The sequence below is a fragment of the Lissotriton helveticus genome, chromosome 12 (assembly GCF_964261635.1).
Source record: "Lissotriton helveticus chromosome 12, aLisHel1.1, whole genome shotgun sequence".
NCBI classification, from domain to species: domain Eukaryota; kingdom Metazoa; phylum Chordata; class Amphibia; order Caudata; family Salamandridae; genus Lissotriton; species Lissotriton helveticus.
In genome coordinates this window covers 752,835,068-752,860,555 of record NC_136073.1, presented here as the reverse complement: position 1 = coordinate 752,860,555, position 25,488 = coordinate 752,835,068, and the positions used below count along the sequence as shown (strand labels likewise).

General features: G+C 47.5%; 1 protein-coding gene across 1 annotated transcript in view; it reads right to left on the bottom strand.

Annotated features, from left to right (window-relative positions):
• Positions 1-25,488, bottom strand: part of LOC144798833 (uncharacterized) — a 59,724-nt gene that overhangs the window by 17,724 nt on the left and 16,512 nt on the right. Inside the window, exons 2-3 of the mRNA XM_078669883.1 lie at positions 22,976-23,068; positions 19,019-19,186 (exon numbers count right to left, since the gene is read on the bottom strand). Coding sequence (XP_078526009.1) covers positions 19,019-19,186; positions 22,976-23,068 — 261 coding nt within the window. The remainder of the gene's footprint in view (positions 1-19,018; positions 19,187-22,975; positions 23,069-25,488) is intronic.

Below are 25,488 nucleotides of genomic sequence, written 5' to 3'. Positions count from 1 at the left end.
AGGGCAATGTCCTGGCAGGGGAGCACAATACACAGCTGCTGGGTCATCCACTTTAGCCAGGGGGGGCTGAGGTGAAGATGGTGCAAGTTACAATCATCACCTGACCTCCACAGGGAGACCCATTCTTCCTCGCCCACTGTGCCCTGAATGTGAAGGGCTGTGGGCGAGGTGTTAGCACAAACACTGTTTCTGGACTGTGTGAGCCCCAGGGGGGCCTGAGGTGAAAATAGCTCAAAGGCCTGAGCAACATCTGCCCCCCTGGGAGGCCGATTCTTGTATACAATCACCCCTCCCCAGCCACCCTCAGCGTGATTGCTTCGCAGGGCAGGGGGTGAAGGAGAGGCCACCGCGGATAATCGCTGCCACCGCACAGTGAAGCTGCATTCATTTCTCTGTCTCTGTCTCTGTGCCCTCTGTGGGCCGTTTTTTTTCCCTCCCCTTTCCAAGTCCACAGTGAGCACGGAGACAGAGAAATGAATGCAGCTTCACTGTGTGGCTGGGAAAGGAGAGAAAACAAAACGGCCCACAGAGGGCACGGAGACACCGGCCCTTCGGCCCATTCCCGAATGCCCGCATTGCCAATCCGCCCCTGGACACAATGGGAAATGATCACTCAATGAATTGTCATCAATATGGAAAGCGCGAAGTCTAGATGCATAATTATTCGACACTAGTATGTAGTCTATAGTGGAGCATAAACCCCTTACATTGAAGGTGTGATGCATGGGGGAGGGAGTGGCACATAGCTCGTTTACAAATCCTAAATCAAGCCCAAAAACCATATCATTATACAACTTCCCCAATGTAGAGTGACAAAAGTGGATGTTACTAATCCCTTCTTCAGTTATAAGACCGCACAATTTTCCATCGACATTTGGGCACAAGACACAATAAAAATCCCCTCCCACAATTACCGTTGTATCTTTGGTGGTATTACCACATAACGTTTTTATATCATAGCCCAACTTTTTTACTATGAACCCCACTTTGGTAGGTGAAATATTGTTATAAAAATGTATCACTGCAATACATTGCTTATTATCTATGTCAATTTTAATCAGTTGATAATAAATTTCCTCTATGTACAACTATATCGTTTTTATTTTCAGCCTATTGGATATGTAGGTACAGAGCCCCCCTATACACTTCCCCTTAGTCCCTCAACTGCCGAGGTCTGAAAGGTTTTAAACCCGTTAATATGGATTATTTCTTTGGCCCACATTTCCTGAAGACATAATACATCATGGTTTAATAAAAAAATCACACCAGACGGGATTATTCACCTTTAAACGTAATCCCGCGATGTTCCATGAAACAAAATTACAGGTTGCTTCAACCCCCATACCAAGGGAGCTAGTTAAAGCTACTGTGCTTGATGCAAGGCCATCATCATTAGTAGATACCCGTTCTAGGGTTGTATGTTCAATATCCTCAAGATACACACCCCGAGTCGCATTACTAATGCCCGTGCCCTCTTCCCTTTGACCAATAAGGGCCTGATATAACGTGTGAGTGCATAAAGCTGTATGAGACAGAACGGGGTTAGTTTCATTATTTTGTGGTTTATGACCTCGGTACCCCTTGTGCTCCTGCTTATTAATTAAAGGAGGGAGTCCTGGATCAGTCAGTCTGTCTATGTATTCTAATGTGTTAAAGGTTTCGTAACGATTACGGAGTGTAACCGCACAACTAGGCTGCCTGTTCTCTGGGAGTATCTCCCCCACCCTCTCCCCCTCCGATTATAACATTGATCTCTGGTAGGTTGATTAAAAAAAAAAACAGAGTGAGAATGTTTATACCATCAGCCGTGATGTGCCGGATTCCAGCCCTATCCAGGATAAGCTGCACCAGACATGGGGACCTAAAAGTTAGAACCAAATAATCACCAGGTAAAGACTTAGGGCTATATGTAGGTAAAACATGAATACCGATTCCTTAATACCAAATTTTACCGATTCGGTATTAAGGAATCGGAAAATGCGATGTAGATAAAAAAATCGGTAAATATTACCGATTCGTTAAAAATCGGTAAAAAATACATTCGGAACGAATCAGTAAAAAAAAAATTACCGAAAAACCAATACCGAATCAGAATTACCGAATTCATTACCGAATGGGTAAATACCGAATCGGTAATTCAAAAAATCGTAATTCGATGAATCAGCCAATCCTGTGTCACCCAATCACCTCCCAAACAGGAAGTGGCCACACCCAGGCAGATGCACAGAACCTGGAGCTTACTGTGAGGCAGGTAGGTGTGCTGAAGAGCCAGGAGCAACAGAGCCTCACAGCTACAAACCAGAAAAAAAAACTGCTTTGAAATGGCAAGCCAGGACAGGGAGAAGGAGGGAAGTGAGAGGAAAAGAAAGCTGAAGTTCAGCGAAAAGGAGCTGGAGGTACTGATCCAGGATGTGAGTCAGGACCATGACAGGCTTTTTGGTAAGCAGTCCCTCCATGTGCCCGAGTCTCAAAAGAGACAGATCTGGATTGGCATACAGGAAAAAATAAATGCCATAGGTGTGACCCAACGTACCATTGAGGACATCAAGAAGAGGTGTTACGACCTCAAGAAGACGGCGAAAGCAAGGATGGCAGAGAGGCAGAGGCAGGCTGGCAAAACTGGTGGAGGAAAGAACAGAGCACCAGCACCAACACCACTGGAACTGATGGTGGAGTCCACCCTCCAGCCGGAGAGTGTGAGTGGAGTGGGAGACGCAGACAGCTCTGCCAGAGCAGCAAGGAAACAAGGTAAGACGCATGCCCAGCATGCTGTGCTACCCCCTCCCCAACCCCAATCCCCATAGTGGCATAGGGGCTCCCACTCCACTCCATGTCTTACTCATTACCTGCTATGCATTGTGGGAGATGTAGTTCGAGGGAACTGATGTATAGGACAGTCAGGCTACCAAACACAATAGCATGTGAAAGTAATTGGCAATCTCAGGACAATCACTGTGATCTGTAGGCATGATGTTTAATGTAATTCAAATGCAGACAGAGCAGTGAGTATATCTACATTTGTGTCATTACAGGCGAGACATCTCGCAGTGCTGCAGAGGGGAGCAGAGCAAAGACAGCCAGGCCAGAGGGGAGGCAACATGAGGAAGAAAGCATGCCTGCAGGGACCACAAGCTCCGCACAACCACAACCACCACCACCAAATCCTCCATCACAGGCATCACCACAGCGCCAGGGAACGCCGTCATCCCCTCATACCCAGTCCCCACTGCGACGATCACCAACACCACCACCACCACCACTGTCAGGCAGGAGGCATGCCGTGGCCACCCTCCAGCAGATGGAGGAGTCGTCGGAGGAGGGCACAGGGGGCCAAAAGTCTCCAGTCCATGAGGGGGGCAACAGGGAGAGGGCTGGTACTCCATCTGAGTTCGCCCACAGTTCATCCAGACGCCGCAGGGCAAGGCCGGACAGTCCTGAAGCATCCGAACAGGGTGAAAGGCAACATGCTGAAGGTCCAGCGCCTGCAATGGAGGGAGATGAGATCACTGCACAGGGAGGTGGCACACATCAACAAACACATGCACAGGATGGAAAAGGGCATCAGTGCTATGGGAGACAACATGTGTGAGGGAATGCAGAGAGTTGCAACCTCTGTGGACAACCTCTGCAGCCAGTTGGAGCAGGACCGTCTTGGCAGGCGCAGGGAGAGGCAGAGGCTCCAGGCCTATACCAAGGCACTGAACCGGCTGGCCACTGCAACCTCACTGATGTGTCGCAGGTCCATTGCCATGCAGGAGGAGATGGCGCATTGTAGCAGGGATGTGGCCATGGGCATGGTTTCAATGACCTCCACAATGGAAGGGGGGGGACAGTGAGGAGGCTACCAGCCGTGGTAGCATAACGCCCTCTCCCACCGAGGGCAGGAAGCGCAGCGAACGCCACGGCGCCTCGCAGGAACAGTCTGACACTACAGACAGTGTTGGCAGGGAACATGCACATGCAGCGCGTGGACGCAGAAAGTAGGAACCACTGCCAATTGCCAAACATTAGATGGGTGATGTAACCCATGTCCAAATCGACACTGCTTACAATACTGGTGGTGTGCTTATTAAACACCATTACAAAAATGTTTTACTGGCTCTGTCTCGTTACTCACTCAGAAATAGTTTGACGTTATCTCTGCCCGTCTCTGTCTCCCATCATGTTCAACTGAAACACCAGCTGCGCAGGGCTCTGGCTGAGGGTTGTCCTTGTCCTCAGAGTCAGTTAGTTCCACTGCTGTTCCTTTTTTTGTGGCCAGATTGTGTAGCATTGCACATGTAGCAATAATTTTGCAACATTTGATGGGGCTGTACTGACGTGCACCTCCACTTTTGTGGAGGCAACGGAATCTGATTTTAAACAGTCCAAAGGTGCGCTCCACCACGTTGCGTGTGCTCTTATGTGCCACATTGTATCTCCTCTCCCTTGGGGTGGTTGGGTTGAGATATGGTGTGAGTAGGTAAGGCCGGAGGGCATATGCGCTGGCACCTAAATACAAAAGAAAGTGCCTTTAATTTGTGTGACCAATAGCTTGAGCCAAGGTGTACATCAGGGTGTGTCACATTGATTTACCTAGTAGGTATCTTTCTCCAAAATCACCAGCAGCCAGACGTGTATGGATACCACTGTTCCGGAATATGTACGAGTCGTGGGTACTCCCTGGGAATTTGGCCACGATGTCAGTTATGATGAACTTGGCATCACACATCACCTGCACATTAATGAAGTGGGTGGATTTGCGGTTGCGGTAAATGTATTCTGTTGCTGCAGGTGGGCAGATTGGTATATGGGTCCCATCGACGCAGCCAATGACGTGTGGGAACTGCGCCAGTTGGTAGAAATCCAGCTTGGTCCTCTGCAGCTCCGCCTGTGTACTGGGGAAGGTAATGTAATGTTCCATTCTGTCCATCATGGCATCCAGGAAGGTGTTGAAAAAACGGGATAGACAGCTCTTTGACACACCACCTACTGCGGCTATCACACCCTGGTAACTTCCTGATGCCAGGAGGTGCAGGCAACATAGTACTTGGACATGGGTGGGTATTGCGTGCGACTTGGTGTCTGATGCTCAAGATAGGGTTTGAGGTCCCGTATTAGGTCAAGGATGGTGTGTGGGTGCAGCCTGTACCTTTCATGGATTTCTGGTTCAGTCAGTTGAAACAATGTGATGCGCAGTCTGTACACCCGCTCTTCCCGTCTCCAGATCCTCACTCCTGCTGCTCTCAAGCGTAGCCGCCTTGCTATGAGGTAGAGGCCCGTCATTGTGTTCACACTGTTGCATTTTGGGGCTGTTTTTATGCACTGCACCTGATTACCACCTGCTCAGGATCAGTGGTAAATACCGAATCGTTATTACCGATTTTGGTCAAATTCGGTAATACCGATTTTTGCTACATCGCATTTTGGGATTTTTACCGATTCGTTATTTACCGATTCAGTATTCATTGTTTCGGTGTTCTCCAATCGGTAAATAAGGAATCGGTAATTATTTACCAATTCGTTATTACCGATGCCATTCGGTAATACGTACATCTCACAGGGCCAAATACCGGTCGGTAAAGCCGAAATTTACCGATTTTCGGCTTTACCGACCGGTATTTGGCCAACTACATATGGCCCTTAGTTGATTTACCAACCCAGGCTACTCTTCGTGCCATTTTAAACTCTGAGAAAAGAATGTCTTTTATACTGGTCCTGGAGCTCACTAGATGTAACAACTTATTCCGTAATGTTGACCAGTGTTCATAGGCATTAGACGGTAATGAGGGAGCATTTACCAGGACGACCGTATAAGGAGTTACTTCTGGCGGGAGATGCAAATTCAAATTTGAGTTGGGAATGATTCCCTGATTAGATATCTGATGACTGTGTATGTGTGGCTCTCAATCCTTCTCCTGATGTAGTACTCCCCTTAACAATTGGAGGCCCATTTGAGGGATTTAAAGTCTGGGTATGGGTCGAATTTGAATCTACTAAGCAATGCTGGGGCCCTAAGTAAGCTGGTGGAGGAGGTATGCCTCCCTGGGGTGGGGGGCTAATCGGATCTAGTTCTATAACTATGCCAGCAGATGATCTAGGGCAGTGTGCATTACTTATGGGATCACTAGCCACATTTCCCTTTCCCCTCGTGGGTGATGTATCAGAGCCCCTACATGGGCATGCATCCAAATTATCTATGGGAATGCTAGTGATGGGCTGTTCTACCTTTGTAAGTCTGACTTCGATTAGAGTCAGTTTCTGTAATAATGGATCCAGCAGAGCTGATACCATTGTCTCTAACCATTTCTAAGACTCCTCCTCATTTGACCATAAGGGAATCCCGTTTGTGGCAGTGGTTGTTGACATTGTGTTGGACCTCTGTTTGCAATCACGATCACTGGAGTTAGTTTTACATCTAATTGCCCTGGGTGATTGCTGTTTTTGTTTCTGTGGGCTCTGACCCTTTCCTGTTTTGGGAGGAGGTTCAGGACTATTGTCTTGACTTATTTTTGCCTTCTGACCCCTAGTAGTTATGTTAGACTTACATGGTCCGCTTGCTGACTCAGAAGATGTAGTTATTTCAGGGTCTAGATCTGGGGGCTCTGTCTGGTTAGTTTGAGGAGTAATATATTCAACAGAATTTAGCAGAAGAGGCCCTACCGGTGTATTGCGGTTCTGAAGAAATTGGGGCTCTAAGAAAAACCTGCATTCAGTGAGCTTGATCTCGTGGATGAGTGCCGATTCTACTCTTAAAAGAAAAGCATTGAGTGTCCCCACAACCCCAAGACCTGCGCCCAACTTGCGCTTACTCATTTTGATGGAACCAAATAGTGATAGCGATAACAATATATAACACAATACCTTCCAGAGTAAGAAATCATCGGCCCGAATTCAAAATGTTAATAATGTGGCCCAGCCCGGCCTCCTTCGGGCTCGGGCGGGCGCGACCCGGGCACACTCGCGCGCGTCCCGCGCTGAAGGAGGCCGCGGACAGTTTTAAGCATCACCATGCGCACGGGAACTGCGTTGGCCCCCCCGGTGCTTGGACTGCTGGGAAATGGAGTCCCGCTACTGTTTCTCGATCCGGTAAACTCAAATAAAGTGAGGACGTGCAATGTCTAAAGAGCTGCTGCTTTCTGGCTGGAGGGAGCTCCCGCGCTGCGGGAGGCCGAGGCCACTTTTAAGCATCACCAGGCGCACGGGAACTGCGTTGTTGCCCCCCCCCCGACACTTGGAACACTGAAAAATGGAGTTCCGCTGCTGTTTCTTGTCCCAGGTAGGTCAGATAAAGTGAGGACGTGCAATGTCTAAAGTGGTGCTGTTTTCTGGCTGGAAGGGGCTTCAATAAAGTATGCACTCATACCATGTACTCATACATACCAACACATTTGGTAGCTATGGTCGCATTTCTTTAGTGGCATCCTATTTAAAGCTCAATGAGGGTAAAGAGGCAGGTGGACCTTGTAGTAAAACTTTCATCAAAAGGTGCAAGCATAGAGATCAAATGGGTCAGTATGTATGGCAGGTATGAGTATGGTGAATGGAAGTTTCACAATTTCATCGAAGGAAATGACCTGTTGCATGATACGCAATCTGGGTTTCGTGCAAACTTTAGCACGGAGTCGGCTCTTCTCGAGGTCACAGATGCCATCAGGGAAAGACTCGACTCTGGGGGAAGGGCCATGTTGGTCATGTTGGATCTGTCGGCGGCTTTCGACACCGTTCCTCATGATCGCCTCCTCATAAGACTCTGGGAGAGCGGCATTCGGGGAACGGTGTGGAAATGGCTTAAATCCTTTCTGGCCGACCGCCGGCAAACGATCTGGGCGCCACCATTTTCCGCTGATATGGCTCCGCTAGAGGTAGGGGTTCCGCAAGGTTCCATTCTTAGCCCCATGCTATTTAACATCTTTATGGCACCTCTGGCGGGAGTCGCGGAATCCTTTGGCGCCCAGATCGTATCCTACGCCGACGACACCCAGCTCCTTTTCACTTGTGATAGGGGTGGGGCATTCGACGGCGTAAAGATCAGGGACTGCCTTAGTGCGGTCTTTGAGTGGTTCAGGTGCAATGGTTTAAAGTGCAACTCCGACAAGTCGGAGCTGCTCTTCTTTGGATGCACCTGTGAACCAGATTGGAAGGCTTGGTGGCCACAAGATCTGTTCCCTCCTGACAAGGTGTCTCTCAAGGCAAAAAATTTGGGAGTGATCGTGGACAGTGAACTGTCCTTTGGGCCACATATCTCGTGTCTCTCAGGCAAATGCTTTGGCATTTTGCGAATGCTGAGGAAGTTTCTTCCTCTGGTGTCTCACCAGCACAGGAAGATTATTGTTCAGGCCTTGATCGGATCTCGACTGGACTACGCAAACGTTCTCTTCTTGGGTTTACCAAAATATCTTCTGAACCGTTTGCAAGTAGTCCAGAACTCCGCAGCTCGTGCTATCTATGGACTGCCGAGAAGAGCAGGAGCTACGGTTTTACTGAATTCTTTACATTGGCTACCGATCGCCAAAAGAATTCTTTTCAAGTGTCTGACTTTTGCTTTTAAAGCTCTACATGGAACTTGTCCTAAGTACATAGGGAAACACCTCTCCCGCTATGTACCTAGTCGATCTCTGAGATCATCTTGCCTATCTAAAATGACAGTCCCAGTAATCAGGCGTGCAAGGATTGGTGGTCGATCCTTTCGCTATTTAGCCCCGAAGGAGTGGAATGAACTACCACTCTCTCTCAGACAGACCCCCAATCTTCTTACTTTTAGAAGAGAGCTAAAAACGTGGCTGTTCACGAAACAAATGTGATCCCTCTCTTGTGCCTGCTTTTAAGTTGTTGTGTTGTTGTTTACTAGCTGCTCTTTCTTCACCAAAGCGCCGGGATGCTCCTCGGAGTCGCCGAGCGCTATAGAAGAAATAAATTAACATAACATAACATAACATAACAATTGAATGTACACAAACAGGATACTAACTAGATCTTTTTGCGTTCCTGATGAAAGCAAATTAGTCCAGTGAAGCATTGGTGTGATGGCTGAAACATGTTAATCCAGGGATACAGAGGATACTAATTTCCTTAGTGCATCCCCACGTGTTTTTAATTCCACCAGGGTGCCCCTTGAAAATAAAATTAACCCCCAGGACAGACCCCCGGCCTAGACTATTTTAAAGGTTGAATCCCATCCAATAAACAAAGAGCTCCCTTGGAAACCAATGTTGAGCCCATCCAGTTCAGTATCTGAACTAGGATTCTGTGATGAAGCATGCCACTTGGAATCCTAGTGGGTGAGAGTTCTTTTAACACCATAGGGTTATCCCCTTGGGTGGGTACGGAGAAATATGCTAAGCAAGGTAAGGATTTCCTTGTGTTGTTTTTGTATTTCCTAAACAGCACTGAGGGTTAGGGAAAAATATATGTTTCCTGCCCATCCACTATTGTTGAGCCAATTACCTCGACTGATTGACATGTCTAATATCACAGGACACGCATGGTAACCAAGCTGCCAAGCGCCACACATTTAACAATGGTAAAGTACAATGCCCACTACACCAAAGCACAAAGATTCTAGCTCATCCGTAAAGTTCTGAATGGGGATCAATGAGTTTGGGTAGTTTAGAGTTGTAACATACGGAGTGGAATCTTTTGGAGGTCTACCTTACACATCCATAGCCAAACTGAATACTGTATATCTCCATCGTGGGAGCTGTGGCATTCAATATTTTCTCCTTTAAAGAGCTCCTATGTTATATCCCCTGTAAGGACTCTCTAGACCTGTCTCTGGAAATGACAAAGCTATGAAAGTATTTTTTTTTAAAACTGCTTAACCAGGTAGGGTTGTGAATTTGTGAAGAGGGGACTGAGGCCCCAACTTACAAGCCATAAGCGCTTCAATCAATCAAGTAAGATGGTTCCCAGCGTTGTACTCAAGAATCAAGTGAATTTAAAATTCCTATGAGTTTTACATGGATAGGTCTTCTTTTTCTCTGGTAATTGGGTGGGTATCAGTTTCATCTGGGAAATATCAACTACTGGACAGATTGCCAAGATTAAGACAAACAACCACAGGATTGATAATCGTCTGTATTGTAAAAGGTACAATGTATCTGACTTGCACTTTTTTTAAGGTATAGGCTTTTGGTGGCCAGAAAGACTTTACCATCCCTACACAATGGCTGGACTACACACCAATGTGCAATTGCATCATTCCTTAGCCCAAGGTCAAATGTAACATCATTTGTTGAAACTCTTTGTGCAAGTTCTTGACAAATTCTTAGGCCTGCGGTACAGATGGTCAATTTACATGCAAAAAAGTAGATTTCCTGAATGATTACATAGTACATACAGATGTTGTTGACAGTAGGGTTGATTCTCTTAGTTATTGTAAGCTCAGCACGCCACAAGGAGTGAGTGCACTCAACCTTAATATGGACTTGCTTTTTAAGGTTTTCAGTTTTGCTCAATTACCTTGTTACGTTACTCCAGTACCGATCTTTGGAAATAGATTCCACTGTGATATGATGTGGAGATGCTTACCTCAGATTATGAGTCAACAGTTGAACAGTGAATGAAAGCTCGATATTAGAGGTTGCAAGAAGTGTGCACTAGCAAAGGTTTCTTGTAAGCAGTGAAAAGCATCCCAATTGTTGTCCTCTGCAAATGATTTCCTTTTTTGAAACAACTTGGTTAATGGAAATATTATTTTTTAATAGTGGTTAAACGTCTAGTAGAGCAAACCCTTAAATCACACAGTTTGAGATGCGTTGCACACAAGATGAATGAGGTCGCTCCAGAATGGTCCAGTTCACATTTTGTTGGTTTAGTACATGATTTAAATTTCTGTATCTACGTATTCTTATAAATTCTGCTAATTTGTAGGTTTTGGCAGGCAAACCTTGTTGTTTCTGGCTGGGGTTAAGAGTCAAATCTCATCTAGTATATTTATGCCATTTAGTTCGCGTGAGCTTGCAATAGGGGAATATTTCACTTTTTTAGTTGTTGTGTTTTTTGTTGTAAATTTTGCACTTATCCAATGCGCTTCTACTTAATAGTGTTTCCTGCAGTAGTGGGTTATGACTGATCTCAGTCCCTTTGTCCTAGTGATGTTTATAACAAAAATCTATACCTACTTGTTTCTGCTGAAGTGTTGCATACTTTAGGTCTGTTGTGCTTATATGGGTTTACATTCTTCTGAGTTCCGGGTTAGCAACTTGAGCTTTCGTTCTTCCTTTTGCTAATCCAAAACCATATGTGATTCTTACGAGTTTGGATTAACTTGCTTTTGGTTCAAGATATATGCTTTATGGTTTCATGCCGATTACATGCACCTTATTCTGTTTTTTATGTTGGGTGTCATTTTAGCTGTGAGCTTTGGCTTGCTGTTCTAAAAATATATGTGACAGGAGGTGTTTTGGGCGTTCTTGTGCAATAGAGAAATACTTATTGTTTCATAGTTTGTAATAAGTATACACGGGAAGAAGATGGGATTTGGAATATGTTAAGAAGAGAAGAAAAGTCAGAACTTTTTTAATGTGTCAAGAAAGGAATCCTGTATGTGTTTTGAAAATAATTTAGACGTGCTTAAATGTATATTAATTGAGTTGAAGGTCACAGAGATATATCATATGTTTTGTATGTGACATATACCATAAGAGCAGTTGAGATGAATTAAGTGCAGAAGTACTTTCTGCTTACAATCATAACAATGCTTTCTCTTGTGAGCTTGTGTGCACCATCACACTATGTACTAAATACAAATGTGCTTTCAGGGAACACATTGGAAGGCTGATCATTAACATTCTGATTGTTGTTGTTGTACTACTTTATTCGATATTTGCATATCATAAAAGTACAAACAGTACAAACATAAAAACACATATTTTAAAAGTTATAGTATTCAATATTCATTACATATCATTTCATAGTGTAAAAGAATAAAATTCAGAATATTTACATTTAAAACAGAGGGATTCAATGATACATTTTACAGCAGTGGGTATATACTTCGGTTTGACTGCCCAAGCGTAGATTTTGTCATCAGCTAACAGTCTTGCACGGATAATCCATGCGCTGGCTAAATATTTAGCAACCCCGCAAAAAACTAGCATAGATGTAGTATCTGTTAAGAAAATGCGTAAAGCAGTTCTGCACTCTCTTACTCCCAGCTCTCTACATACCGGCTTTAGCCATCTTGTTCTTGGTCTTTTGTAAGCCCTACAAGCGAACAAGAAATGGGAAAGAGATTCGCTCGTGCATGGGCACCCAGGGCAGCTAAGTGAATGGGCATAAGCCCCCCTTCCTTTCCACCCCTCGATGAACTTATTCAAGGGTAGAGTCCCATATCTCATTTTCAGGAAGAGAGACCTATCCCTTGGGTTTTGGATAAAATCTAGGAAGGGCTCAAGATTCTTGCAAGGTTTGAATTCCATAAATTGAGTTGTTAGTGCCCTCCACTTTGCATATTTTACTTCCTCCTCCTGTACCCAGTCCCAATAGATTTTTTTGATGATTTGCTTGTGGGGAGGGGACTGGGAGATCCAGAATTTACCCAAACCTAGCTTCAAAATCAGCTGCCTCAGTTTGGTTAGCCACGGTATCTTGTTTGCACTATTCAAGGTGATCAGCTCATCCAGAACCAACGCATAATTTGCTAGTTCTGGCGTCCTTCGCAGGCGCACCCAGAACAACAAAGGGCGAAGGCGCACCACGTCTGCAATGGAATGTTTGCCCCTGTCTAAAAAGAGGGGTTTTAAAGGTGTAGAAAGCGGGAGATCAACCAGGTCCCTCACAAACGTATTCTCTGCTCTTACCAGGTCAATGGTGTTCTCGTATCCCCACAGCTCTGAACCATAGACGGCTGAAGCTACGGCCTTTCCTTCATATGCTGCCAGAGCTGGGGCTACTGGTCTGCTAGTAGATAGGCGTTGGTGTCTCAGAATCGCTCCTGAGGCTCTTTTGAGGTTCAGGAGCATTTTAGCCACATGGGAATCCCATTTCATTCTGTTGTTGATCCTGACGCCCAGGTAGCCGAACTCCTCCACCACCTCAAGTGGGGACCCATTTAAAGTAATACTCGTTCTCCTAGCTTTCTTTTGTGCAGACAGCACCATCAGTTTGGTTTTAGCAGTATTCACAGTGAGGCCCCTCTCATCACAAAACAAACAAAATCTGTCTAATAGCTTCTGGAGGCCCGAGGGGGTTTTAGACAAAAGGAGGGTGTTGTCTGCAAAGAGTAGGGTTGGTGTTTTCTCCCCCGCCAGGACTGGGGCATCCGCTGAGTCCTCCCTCAAATGGTCTACCACCCCATTAATAAAGAGGGAGAACAATGTCGGAGCCATCACATATCCCTGGCGGACCCCCCTCTGTACAGGCACCCTCCCTGTTAGTTGCCCTTGGTCCCCCCACCTAATTCTGGCATAATTTACCTGGTGCAACCTTATGATCAGCTCCAAAAGGTAACTAGGGAACCCCATGTCTAAAAGCACCTTCCAGAGTTTGTCACGTGGGACCAAATCGAACGCTGTCTTTACTTCGATGAAAGCCAGGTATAGGCTGCCCTTGGCAACAGACACCGTCTTCGAGTATACAGCACAAAACCTAAAGACCTGATCAATTGTTCCCATATTTTGTCTAAAGCCAGCCTGGAAATGGGAAAGAATTCTACCCTCCTCTATCCAGGCTCCCATTCTAGTGACAACCCTGCCAGCTACTTTCTGGATTGTGTCAATAAGACTTATTGGTCTGTAGTTGGCAGGGTCCTCTCTGGTACCCTTCTTATATATGGTCACTACCTCCGCGCCCTTCCAAGACTCCGGGACAGGGTGTCCCTGGAGAATCAGATTCATTAGGAGGGCGATGAAGTTCGACCATAATTCTGGTGCGTACAATAATAAGTCACCAGGTAGCCCATCCGGGCCTGCTGCCTTGCCTGGGGAAATATTTGTAATGGCCTCTTGTACTTCCCTGGCAAGAAAGGGTTCAGCTATGCCGGAGACTTCTAATGCAAATACGTTTGATGGCACTATAGCTTGCCCTGTGGGTTCTACCTCACAGTACAATTTTGCAAAATGCGAGTACCATTGATCTTCACTAATATGGATAGGTATGGGCTCTAACCCCCTTTTCTCAAGTTTGTTTATTAGGTTCCAGAGCATGGTAGAATCTTTCAGGCAAGCCGCTTTTTTGAGTTGCTGCCAATGTTCTTCCTCCCACTCCTTTTTGCTATTTTAATGCTTTTTTGTAGTCTTTTCGGGCTTCCCTTACTGCTAATGGGTCTTTATTCTTAATCGAAGATGAAATCGCCTTTCTCTTAGCCCTACATACGGCCGTATACCATGGGGTCCCCTTCTTTTCAGATTTACTTTTTAGGGCCCCTCTATTCTCGCCCATCGTGAAAAAGGCCCTAATATTCTCAATTAAATTTTTGAGGGAGTCAGCTAATTTGAAGCTTGGGACAACCGTCTTCATAGACTCGAAGGTCACCAAATCACTAATTTCTGCTTGTACTAACTCCTTAATGCTTGAGAGTTTATCCTCATAGCACTGGACTTTATTCCATTTTAGCTTACGATTACAATACGTGGGGGTTACTTCTTTAGAAAACATTAATGGGCCATTCGTTTCGCCCTTTAATTTTCATACAAAGTGGATTATGATCGCTATCCTGCGATTGTATGACCTCCATGTCTATTAGTTTCCCCCAAGAGTTGGTGTCGAGTAAAATATAGTCAATGCGGGACGGGCAACTAAGTCTGTTATATGTCATCGCCCCGTTTGGGTTGGAGAATGTTCTCCCATTTAAGGCACGCAGATTATGTTCCAATGTTAGGGCATTCAGTTGGATCGCTCTTGCAGACCATTTCTCCTGATTGGTATCAGTGGTTTTACAGAGCTTCAGTTATGTTTTTCAAAGAGTAAGTCATCAAATTTTACACCTTTATTTTGCAAATCATGTCACTTTTTTAGTGGTTCATCCATAAACTTTTGATATCAAATGAAACAAAATAGAAGATAATAGTTAGGTGAGTAACCAGGATAAATCCTTCTCACTTTTGCTTTTCAATCATGACATCAAAACCAATTCCAGCACCTTCAACTGTGTTTAAAATCGTGCCAAATTAAGTGTCCGCTGAGCCTGCTCCAGGCGAGGTCGCCCCCCACGCGTCACCGCTGTTGCCGCTGCCTCCCTCCTGTTTTCTGCCTGTCTCGAGCGACCCAGCCGCCGCTGAGCCGCCCGCTTTCCACAGTCTTTCCCGCCGCTGCCTCCCTGCGGCCCCGCCCCCAGCCAGCCCATTCGCCGCCCCGCTCCCGCCACCCAGCTGACCCGCCCTCCCGGCTACCTTCTTAAGGGGACTGCGCTGTCCACGAGGGAGTGACCGCTGAGCCTGCTCCAGGCGAGGTCGCCCCCCACGCGTCACCGCTGTTGCCGCTGCCTGCCTCCTGTTTTCTGCCTGTCTCGAGCGACCCAGCAGCCGCTGAGACGCCCGCTTGCCACAGTCTTTCCCGCCGCTGCCTCCCTGCGGCCCCGCCCCCAGCCAGCCCATTCGCCGACCCGCTCCCGCCACCCAGCTGACCCGCCCTCCCGGCTACCTTCATATGACGCCCACGCGTACGCGCAGCGGGCGCGCCGATTGTGCGCCAAAGGCGTGCCAAAGGCAAGCCCGTCTGCGCCCGTCCGCGCCCAGCGCCAGGACCCCTGGCCCTCGCCGATGCAAGACGACCCGACAGACCTACGACGCCGCCGCCCTCAACGCACTCAATGCCGGCCGGAACCCCGCCTGCTGCCGGGCCACCCCGAAACGCATCCACGGACCCTTCACCTGCAAAATCTGCAAATTCACCTAGCTCCGAACCTGCACCGCACCCGCCAAGCCAAACACCAGCAGCAACCACCTCAAGTGTATCCTGCTCAACACCCGCTCCGTCCACAGACACGCCGTGGAACTCTGGAACCTCCTCGACACAACATCACCAGACATCGCCTTCCTCACGGAAACCTGGATGAACGTCTCCTCAGCCCCCGACATCGCCATCGCCATCCCGGACGGGTACAAGATCATCAGGAGGGACCGCATCAACCAGACCGGAGGAGGCATCGCCATCGTCCACAAGAACACCATCCGCATCACGACCGATTCCAACGACACCTTCATCACCGCGGAGCACCTCCACTTCCAGATACACACCGACCCAAAGACGACCCTCAGAGGCACCCTCGTCTACAGACCCCCGGGACCACGCACACAATTCAGAGAAGACATCACGGACTTCATCAGCCCGCACGCCCTCCCCTCCGCCGACTACATCCTCCTAGGGGACCTCAACTTTCACCTGGAGAACAACAAGGACCGCAACACCGCCGCCCTGCTGGAAAACCTCGCCAACCTCGGACTCAAGCAACTGGTCAACACCCCCACCCACTACGCCAGCCACACGCTTGATCCCGTCTTCTCTTCCAGCAAGCACATCACCTTCAGCCACGCCACCGGACTCCACTGGACCGACCACAGCTGCGTCCACTTCAGCTTCAGAAGAACCACGACCCACCACCACCCGCAACAGGTTCCTCACAGGAGCTGGAGCAAGATCACCGCCGACCAGCTCACCACCTCCCTCAGCCAGAGCCCACCCGCCAGCACAACGGACCCCAACGAAGCAGCATGCAACTTCAGTGGCTGACAGCCTGCGCCGACGACCTCGCACCACTGAAGAACCCTCCCAGCAGACCCAGAAGCAAGAAGGCCTCCTGGTTCACCGGCGAACTCAAGGATTCCAAGAAGAACTGCCGCACCCTCGAGAAAGCCTGGATCCTCGACCAGACCACAGACAACATGATCGCCCTCAAACAAGCCACCCGCAAGCACCACCAGCTTATCCGCACCACCAAGAAGAAATCACTGAAGGAACGACTTGACAACAACGCCCACGACAGCAAGGAACTCTTCAGCATCGTCAAGGAGTTCTCCAACGCCAGCACCGGCAACAACGACATCACTCCTTCACAAGATCTCTGTGACTCTCTCGCCTCGTTCTTCCACCGCAAGATCGCCGACATCCACAACAGCTTCGGCGCACCATCCACGCACCCAACCGTCGAACCAACGCCCCCCACCGCCACCCTCCGCACCTGGACCACGGTGACCACCGAAGACATAGCCCGCACGATGAACACCATCCACTCCGGATCTCCGACCGACCCCTGCCCCCACCACGTCTTCAACAAGGCCGACTCCACCATCGCACCACAACTCCGGAACATCATCAACACCTCCTTCAACACCGCCACCTTCCCGGAGAGCTGGAAGCATGCCGAGCTCAGCGCCCTACTGAAGAAACCAACAGCGGACCCCACCGACCTCAAGAACTTCCGCCCCATCTCGCTCCTCCCTTTTCCTGCGAAAGTCATCGAGAAGATCGTCAACAGACAGCTGGCCGCCTTCTTCGAGACGAACGGATCGCAGCCACCGACGACATCCGAGCCCTGCTCGACAACGGGGGAACAGCGGCACTCATCCTCCTGGACCTCTCCGCAGCGTTTGACGCTGTCTGCCACCGCACCCTAGTTCAACGCCTCAGCAACACCGGCATCCAAGAGAAGGCACTGGAGTGGATCATCTTGTTCCTCGCCGGAAGAACACAGAGTTCGCCTCCCCCGTTTCGATCCGAGGCCACCGAAGTCATCTGCGGCGTACCACAAGGATCATCACTCAGCCCCACCCTCTTCAACGTCTACATGAGACCTCTTGCAGCCATCGCACGTCAACACAACCTCAACATCATCTCCTACGCCGACGACACCCAGCTGATCCTCTCCCTCACCAGGGACCCCGACACCGCCAGAACCAGCCTACACGAAGCGATGAAAGACGTCGCCGAGTGGATGAAGAACAGCCGCCTGAAACTGAACTCGGAAAAGACGGAAGTCCTCATCCTGGGACCATCTCCCTCCGCCTGGGATGACTCCTGGAGGCCTCCCGCCCTGGGCACCGCTCCCAAACCAACAGACCACGCACGCAACCTGGGCTTCATCCTGGACTCTTCCCTCTCGATAACCAGACATGTCAACGCCGTCTCCTCTTCGTGCTTCAACACCCTACGCGTGCTCCGCAAGATCTTCCGATGGATCCCGACCGAAACCAGGAAGACGGTCAACCAGGCACTCGTCGCCAGCCGACTGGACTACGGAAACACCCTCTACACCGGAACCACAGCCAAGCTACAGAGGAGACTCCAACGCATCCAGAACGCCTCCGCCCGACTCATCCTGGACATCCCCCGACGCAGCCACATTTCCGGCCACCTGAGGGACCTGCACTGGCTCCCCAGCAACAAGAGGATCACGTTCAGGCTCCTCACCCACGCACACAAGTCTCTCCACGACCTGGGCCCCAAGTACCTCAACGACCGACTGACCTTCTACACGCCCACCTGCCAGCTACGATCTACTAGCCTCGCCCTCGCCGCCGTACCACGCATCCGAAGAGCCACCGCCGGAGGCAGATCCTTCTCCTACCTGGCGGCCAAGACATGGAACTCCCTCCCCATCCACCTTCGACTGACCCAGGACCATCTCGCCTTCAGGAGACAACTCAAGACCTGGCTGTTCGAGCAGTAGCGGACCCCCTCCCCCAAGCGCCTTGCAGACCCTCCCGGGTGAGTAGCGCGCTATACAAGTGTTATGATTGATTGATTGATTGAAATGGCCTTGAACCCACTAAATACATCAGATGGGCTTCAATACCATCTATGGAAGTCATCAATTTCCTGACTAATGTTTCTGTTGATATTTATGATGTTTCACTCCTAAATTAGTTCATCAAGTTCCGGTGTACTCATTCCAATAATTGTGGGTTTACCCTATGACCTGCACATCCATTCACAATAGTTTTTGATTATATCATTCAATAAGGATATTTCTTTAGGCTGCTCCCATGGTGTCACAATACACACCAACCAAGTTCTGGTGTACCTATGTATGCAAGCTTGCACAACCCTTCCTTCATAAAATCAAATGAGGGAAGTGGCTGCTGAAAAATCCATCTCTCACCTTTAGAAGTTGCACTGGGCTTTTTGTAATCATCTCGTCTATCTCCGCTACCTTTGTCTTTAGATGGTTATACTCCTCTGACAGTTTTAATAGGATGCTCTGCTTCAGAATTTCCTTTTCCTTTGAATTTTTTCGAACTATTCGTCTCCAATCATCAGCTCCCTGGATCTTCGAAAAGTGACAAAAAAGAGAATAGGTCAATCTAAGGAGCATTCAACAAAAAACAGTTTTTAGGTTTTAGAAATTAAAAAAACTGCATTGACAACAATTGATAAACTCTCGAGAAATATTATAATTTGTCCAGAGTGCTGCAGTTGTGCATGATTGAGTCAGCTGAATGTAGTGCAATGCAAGAAACCCCTTATTTTCTCAGCTGTAATGTTCCCATCTATCAGTCTATTTCAGTGACCGATCTCCCTCTTGTCACCATCACTTGTCAACTTTGCTTCCAATCATTTCCATCACACTGTGTGGTCTAGCTGTAATTCTTTCCTGTCCAGACACTCACTATTATTTGTTTCACTTAATACTGTTGCTCTCTAGTTCTGCTGTCACTGCTCTGTTTCATCCCCCAGCCCTGCTCTCAACCCTCACTGTCACTCGATGGATCTGCTGTCTCTCCTCCCAGCCACACTTTGCTTCAGCTCTCATTCATGCCTAAGTCTATCTGAGCCAGGTCTCAGCCCCAATAGCCACCCACTAGTTCTCCTCAGCTCTACTTTAATTTATTCCTGTTGTTCTTTGGTCCTGACTTCGCTCTTCAATTTCACCCCATACCTTTGCTCTCAAACCTCACAGTCACTCTCTGGTCCTCCGCACAGACCTTCTTGGTGCTCTGTGGTCGAGCTTCCACTCCAAGGCATCACTCTTTTGTCACCCTTATTTCTCCGGTACACTCTCTAGTTTTGAACACCTTCCTTGCGATCACGCTCTCATTGTCCTTTGAAGTCGTCTTCTCAATTGCTGCAAATTCTCTTTCCTGTCACTCTTTGATCTTGCGCTCATTCCTTGCTGGCACTCTCTGATATGACTTTCTCTCCTCAATGACACGCCCCAGTCCTGATCTCTTTCCAAGCTATCACACTTGTATCTTGCTCTCACTACTTTATGCCAGTCTCTGGTCATGCACTCATCCTCTCTGTCAGTATATTGGCCCTGCTGTTATCTTTCCCTGCCACTCTCTTCTCCAGCTCTCCCTCCTTGCTGGCACTCTATGATACTACTTTCGCTCCTTGCTGAAACTATGCTCCTTTCTCCTGCCTGATCACTTTCCATATTGACACTCTCTTGTCATACTCTCACTCTTCAGTTCAATCCTCTGGCCACACTCTCATCTGCTCTGTCAACCTATCTGGCGCCCTGTCACATTGTAGTCTTCCTCTCACTCATCCATGTTATTCATAGGTAATGTTTCTTCACTTCCTTGGCAGTCTCCAGTCCTGCTTTCAATCTTCTCTGACATACTGTCATATTTCCTTGTCACTTCCTGATCCCGCTCCCACTCCTTGCGTCACTCTCAGACTTTGCTCTCCCTTGCTCCTACTCACTCTCCGATTCCTCTTTTAGCTGCTAACTGCTCAGGCTCTCTCGTATCGCTCCAACTCTAGCTTGTTGTGATGTTACTTCTCCCTGTCAATTTTGGATCCTGATTTCCCTATTTGCTGTCACTCTCTGTTTCTGCTGCCCCTCTGAAACGTTTCTGTTCATCCCTCGTCAGAGTCCAGTTTAGCTCTTCATAATAGAGCACACAAAGGGTTGGATGGATGGAATGCTTGAAACGACATTGACTTAATCTCCGTCACAGATACTTACTCTTGGCCGAGTCTATTCCTTGGCTTTTAGTTCGTCTACGACACTGTTATCTACGGCTCTCATAGACACCCTCTATCGTTCACACCAAATTCTAAATCTGGTAACTCACTGCTCTGACATAGCAACAGTTGATAACATAACTGGTTACCCACTTCTGCTGCATCATAAAGGTCTTTCAGGCCAGGTTGGCTTGGTTCACTGAGAGACACTAGTGTGAACACTACATTCTAAACATGGATACTCACAGCTATGAAGTAACAATCGTGGGTAATAAAATTTGGTGCCCACTGTTGCGAAGTCATAAAGGAATTCCGGGCTGCTCTGACATGACTTTTTGAGAGACTGTCATTGCATCGCTGGCTCTGTGCTTTGATGGAAAGCAGGGTGGACAGCTTTGGGGGGAGGGGGGAGGTGGTGTGATGGGACAAAGCTTGCTCGGTTGGGTGGCTGGAGGTCAGTTATGTTTTTTTTTTACATTTGGGAAAGGGAGGAGAAGGCATATCATGTGAGGCTAACCATTACTCCTCTTTCTTTGTACAGCAGTGGATAGAATGGGTAGATGATTTTGGGGGCCTACATAATATATAATTATAATTGGGTAAATAGTGAATCAGTAGCGGTAGGCAGGGGCGGCTCTAGGCTCATGGTGGCCCTGGGCAGGGAGCGTAGGTAGGGGCCCCGGAAGTAGAGGCCCCGGAAGAGGCGCGGAGGCTTATATCTTTGGAAGGCGGTAGTGTGTTACCTTGACGACCCCAACCATAAGGTAGCAAGCCTTAAATATAATGAGATGGTGCTTCCTCTGAAATAATCCTAGTCTAATATCATGTGATATACCTTTATTAATGTCACCAAAACCAAAGGACACTGCTCCTATGCAATTTTTTTACATACATTTAAAAGCATTGAAAACAAAGCAGGGTTGAACATGAAGAATATTATTTCTAGTTTGGAAGCAATAGTTAATTATGATACAGTTATGATGCAACACAACTTGCAACAAATCCCTGCCAGGGGCCGCCACGTAAATATGTATCCAACCTGAGGATTATTATATTACGGATATATATTGGCGTGGTGGCCCCTGGGGTTTGGTGGCCCTGTGCAGGTGCACAGCTTGCACATGCCTTAGGCCGGCCCTGCGGTAGGTGGTGGGAGTGCTGCCGGGCGGTGACGTGGGGCAGGGGGTAGTAAACTACAGAATACGACCAAATTCAGGTAAGTAAACATATAAAATAAATAAAATGAATTTCGTTGCGCGCACTGCATCACATTCATGTGCACTTACATAGTGCCCACCACTCCTTCCCCTGCTCTGAGAGCAGAGCAGCCCCGCCCCACAAAGCTGCTGCAGCATGTCATAATAACAAGTTATTATTTTATTTTTCCTTTATTCACACTGCTGAAAAGCAGTTCGGGATGGGAGGGTCCTACAATTTTACATTATTTAAGGGAATTGGAGTAACGAAGATTCTTTTTGAAAAACTGTTCGGATCTTACCTTATTACACTAGGAATAATGAGAGCTCCCTCCCACCCCCAAAAAAAGTGAACAGAGACAGCCAGCCGTGCTGTTTTAAAAGTCATCAAGGAACAATGTGTGTGTGAAGGTCACCCAAGAGTACCCTCATCTCCAGACACTATCATTTGATTAATTTGTTTTTGTTCTGGGGTAGCTCAAACTTGACCATGTATGAGGGTACTAAGGCACTTCATATATTCACAAAAACAGTTTAAATATGTTATGTGTGTATGTGTGTGTATCACTGGATGACTGCCAATGTGCTACTCTGCATTACTTTAGGGCTACTTTCCAGGACAAAACATGTTGTGCACTTCAAAGAAAACCTAAAATCAACCGGTTGATGTGGTGACACAGACCTGACACAATGTGCTGATAAATATGGTCCGTAGTGTGTACAAGTGTGTCCCCGGCAGTGGTGACAGGAGACAGAAGCTGGGAGGAATGGCTGCCAGATGGCAATGGGGTCTATCAGCATCATCTCATCTTTCCACATGTTACTGGAGTATAGAAGTTACTTTTTTTACCACAACTTGGAGGTCTTTTTGTTGCACACATGTGAGAAAGCCACATTCTCACTAAGACAACCACATGGACAACTGTAAATCCCACTCATGAGATTCCTACCTCAAAATCCACCGAACGCTTTTCACTCTCCAGCTGCTTGGAAATATGATCCATTTTTTCCATTAAACGACACTGATGTAAGCGAAGTTTGTCCTAAAATTAGCAAAATAAATAAAGAAAAAGTTAAAAATACAATCATTAAAAAAAATGGCAGAAACAATTGTGCTGTGACTTTTTTGTATTCGTTGTACGTCAATATTTAGGATAATATATTTAAATTATGTATTTACTTACATTTCCTATGACATGAATAAGACCCATCCCTATGTCGGAGCACTTTTCAGAATAGTATATAACTAACAGCTGTGGTAGTTAATTGGAACAGATATTGCATGCTGTCTCATAGTTAACAGTTTCAGAGAGCCGCCTCAGAGATGCCTGTGACTGATGGAATGGGGCGAAAGAACTGACAGTACCATATGTGCAATGTAAGGGTGATCATGAGTGGGGTGATAAAGGCTGGGCGCTTTCATCGAGGACACCAGAGAGGCAGCATAGTGGGGATCTCTGACAGGAGGCAACGGTACGGTTTGGTGTCGTTGCTACAGTATGTTGTCGCGGTAGGGTCTTGATAATGAACAAACCAGTAGGGCTTAGAATCATATCCTTAAATACAAGTCCAGCAAGAATGTATACTCCTGTATCAAAGGTAGCCAACGTAAAGGATCAATCCCAGCTAGTAGGTAATGTCTGGTAAGGTAAGTGCCTTGCAAGATGGTCTTACAAGCTTTTGTCCTGCACAGTAGCTTAGCTGCTGCCTTTCTCCGAGCAGTCCACTGGAGCGCAGAAGGACAACAGACTTAAGAGTGGAGCACAGGAGCAGCAGCACCACTGTTGGGAACAGGATACTGTGTATTACATCTACTGTGGCACTTGTGTCCTGATTATTTTTTAAATATGTTTTATTGATTTGTTTTCCTTACAATATACAATCACAACACATTACAATGCTTCCAGCTGTAAACTTATACAAACCATCCCCCCAATCCTTCATTACAATCACGTAGCGCAGTGATACATTTAGAAACATTAGTCACATATTACATTGCACAGGGCTAATAAGGAGGTAATATGAAAAGTATAAAGTAATCTTAATTAAGCTCGACCTATTCGAGTACTGCTGTGCTGTTAAGAATGCATTCCCACTGCACTTCACAGTGGATACGGTGCGGGGGGGGGGGGGGGGGGGAGCTGCGCGATAGTGGTGACAAGTTCGCTGCATTATGGGTTGCGGTTGTAGAAACAGTTGGTGTTGTGATAGTCAGTCGTGAGTAATTTGCTGCGTCTACGAGTTGTGAGGGTGGCATGTAGCCCCTGGTCTGTGTTTTGCAGCGTGGCTATGTCTCGTGGGCTTGCCAGTCCCACCGTTGTTACTAGACCTTGATGAAAAGACACGACATTCTGGATGCTCTGCCTGTATGCGTTATGTTCCGAATACATTCCGGTATAAGGGTGAGATATTCAAAAGCTTATAATGCGAACAATCAAACAAACGTGTCCTACGGTTAAGCCTCTTCAACACCAAAAACTAAAGACCAATTGCATATGAGGAATAAACAACCCAAAGACAATATGGTTAAGATGAAGACGGGTGAATGCAGGTCTAAAAATAAAAAATAAAAAGGGGGGGGGGGAGAAAAATGGAAAAGAGAAGGGTGGTGAGTGCAGGCAGTGGGGGTGTGTCTCTTTCGTAGCGCGTGTCTCAGGCGCTGTGGGCGTAATGCTTCTGGGGTGGGGGTGCATGCGGGGGTCCGTCACAACCGCGAGTGGTACTTGTGTCCTGATAAAGAGAAATAGATAGAGGGACAAAGAGCGATAGAGAGGCAGTTAGACTCTGCAATAGAGTTTGAAAGGGCATAGGTAGGTAGGGTCACAGTGCAAGTCTTACCTTCTTATCTCCTGTTTGAGTGTTGTGACTATGGAATATGTAAGCATTGGCTGTACTTGGAAACATGAAAGCCATGCCTTGTGGGATTACTACAGTAAAACAAACCCACAATTAAGAAAAGTGAGTGACAGGAAGACAGCACAAGGAAAGGAGTGTGAGAAATAGTGAGAGGGAAAAGAACTAAGGAGACAGTAAAAGACAGAAAGGGACGCACTTTCTTTATCAGATTAAGGCAGCTCATGTTAAAATTGGCCTGGGCTGCCAGGCAGGCCAGAGTGCAATGGGGGGTCCTAACGCTTCCGTGTCATATGGGTGGACTTGGTGCGCCAGACTTGGAATTGTACTACCGAGTGGCGCAGGCTGCGCACCTTCACACTTGGATCCATGGTGACGCGAATGTACCTTATCTTCGCATGGAACGACTATTCGCAGAATCTATGCCTCTGCCAGCTGTTGTTTTGGAACAGCCCGATCGTAGGACGGGCGTCGTGGACTCCTTGAATCCAACCAGACATGCTTGGCACTGGTTATTGACACAGCAGGTAGGTGCGCTGCTGTATTCTCCGGCTATGCCCATAGAGTGGTTGAGATGGCTGGGCCCTTGCACCGAGAGAGGCGTGATTAG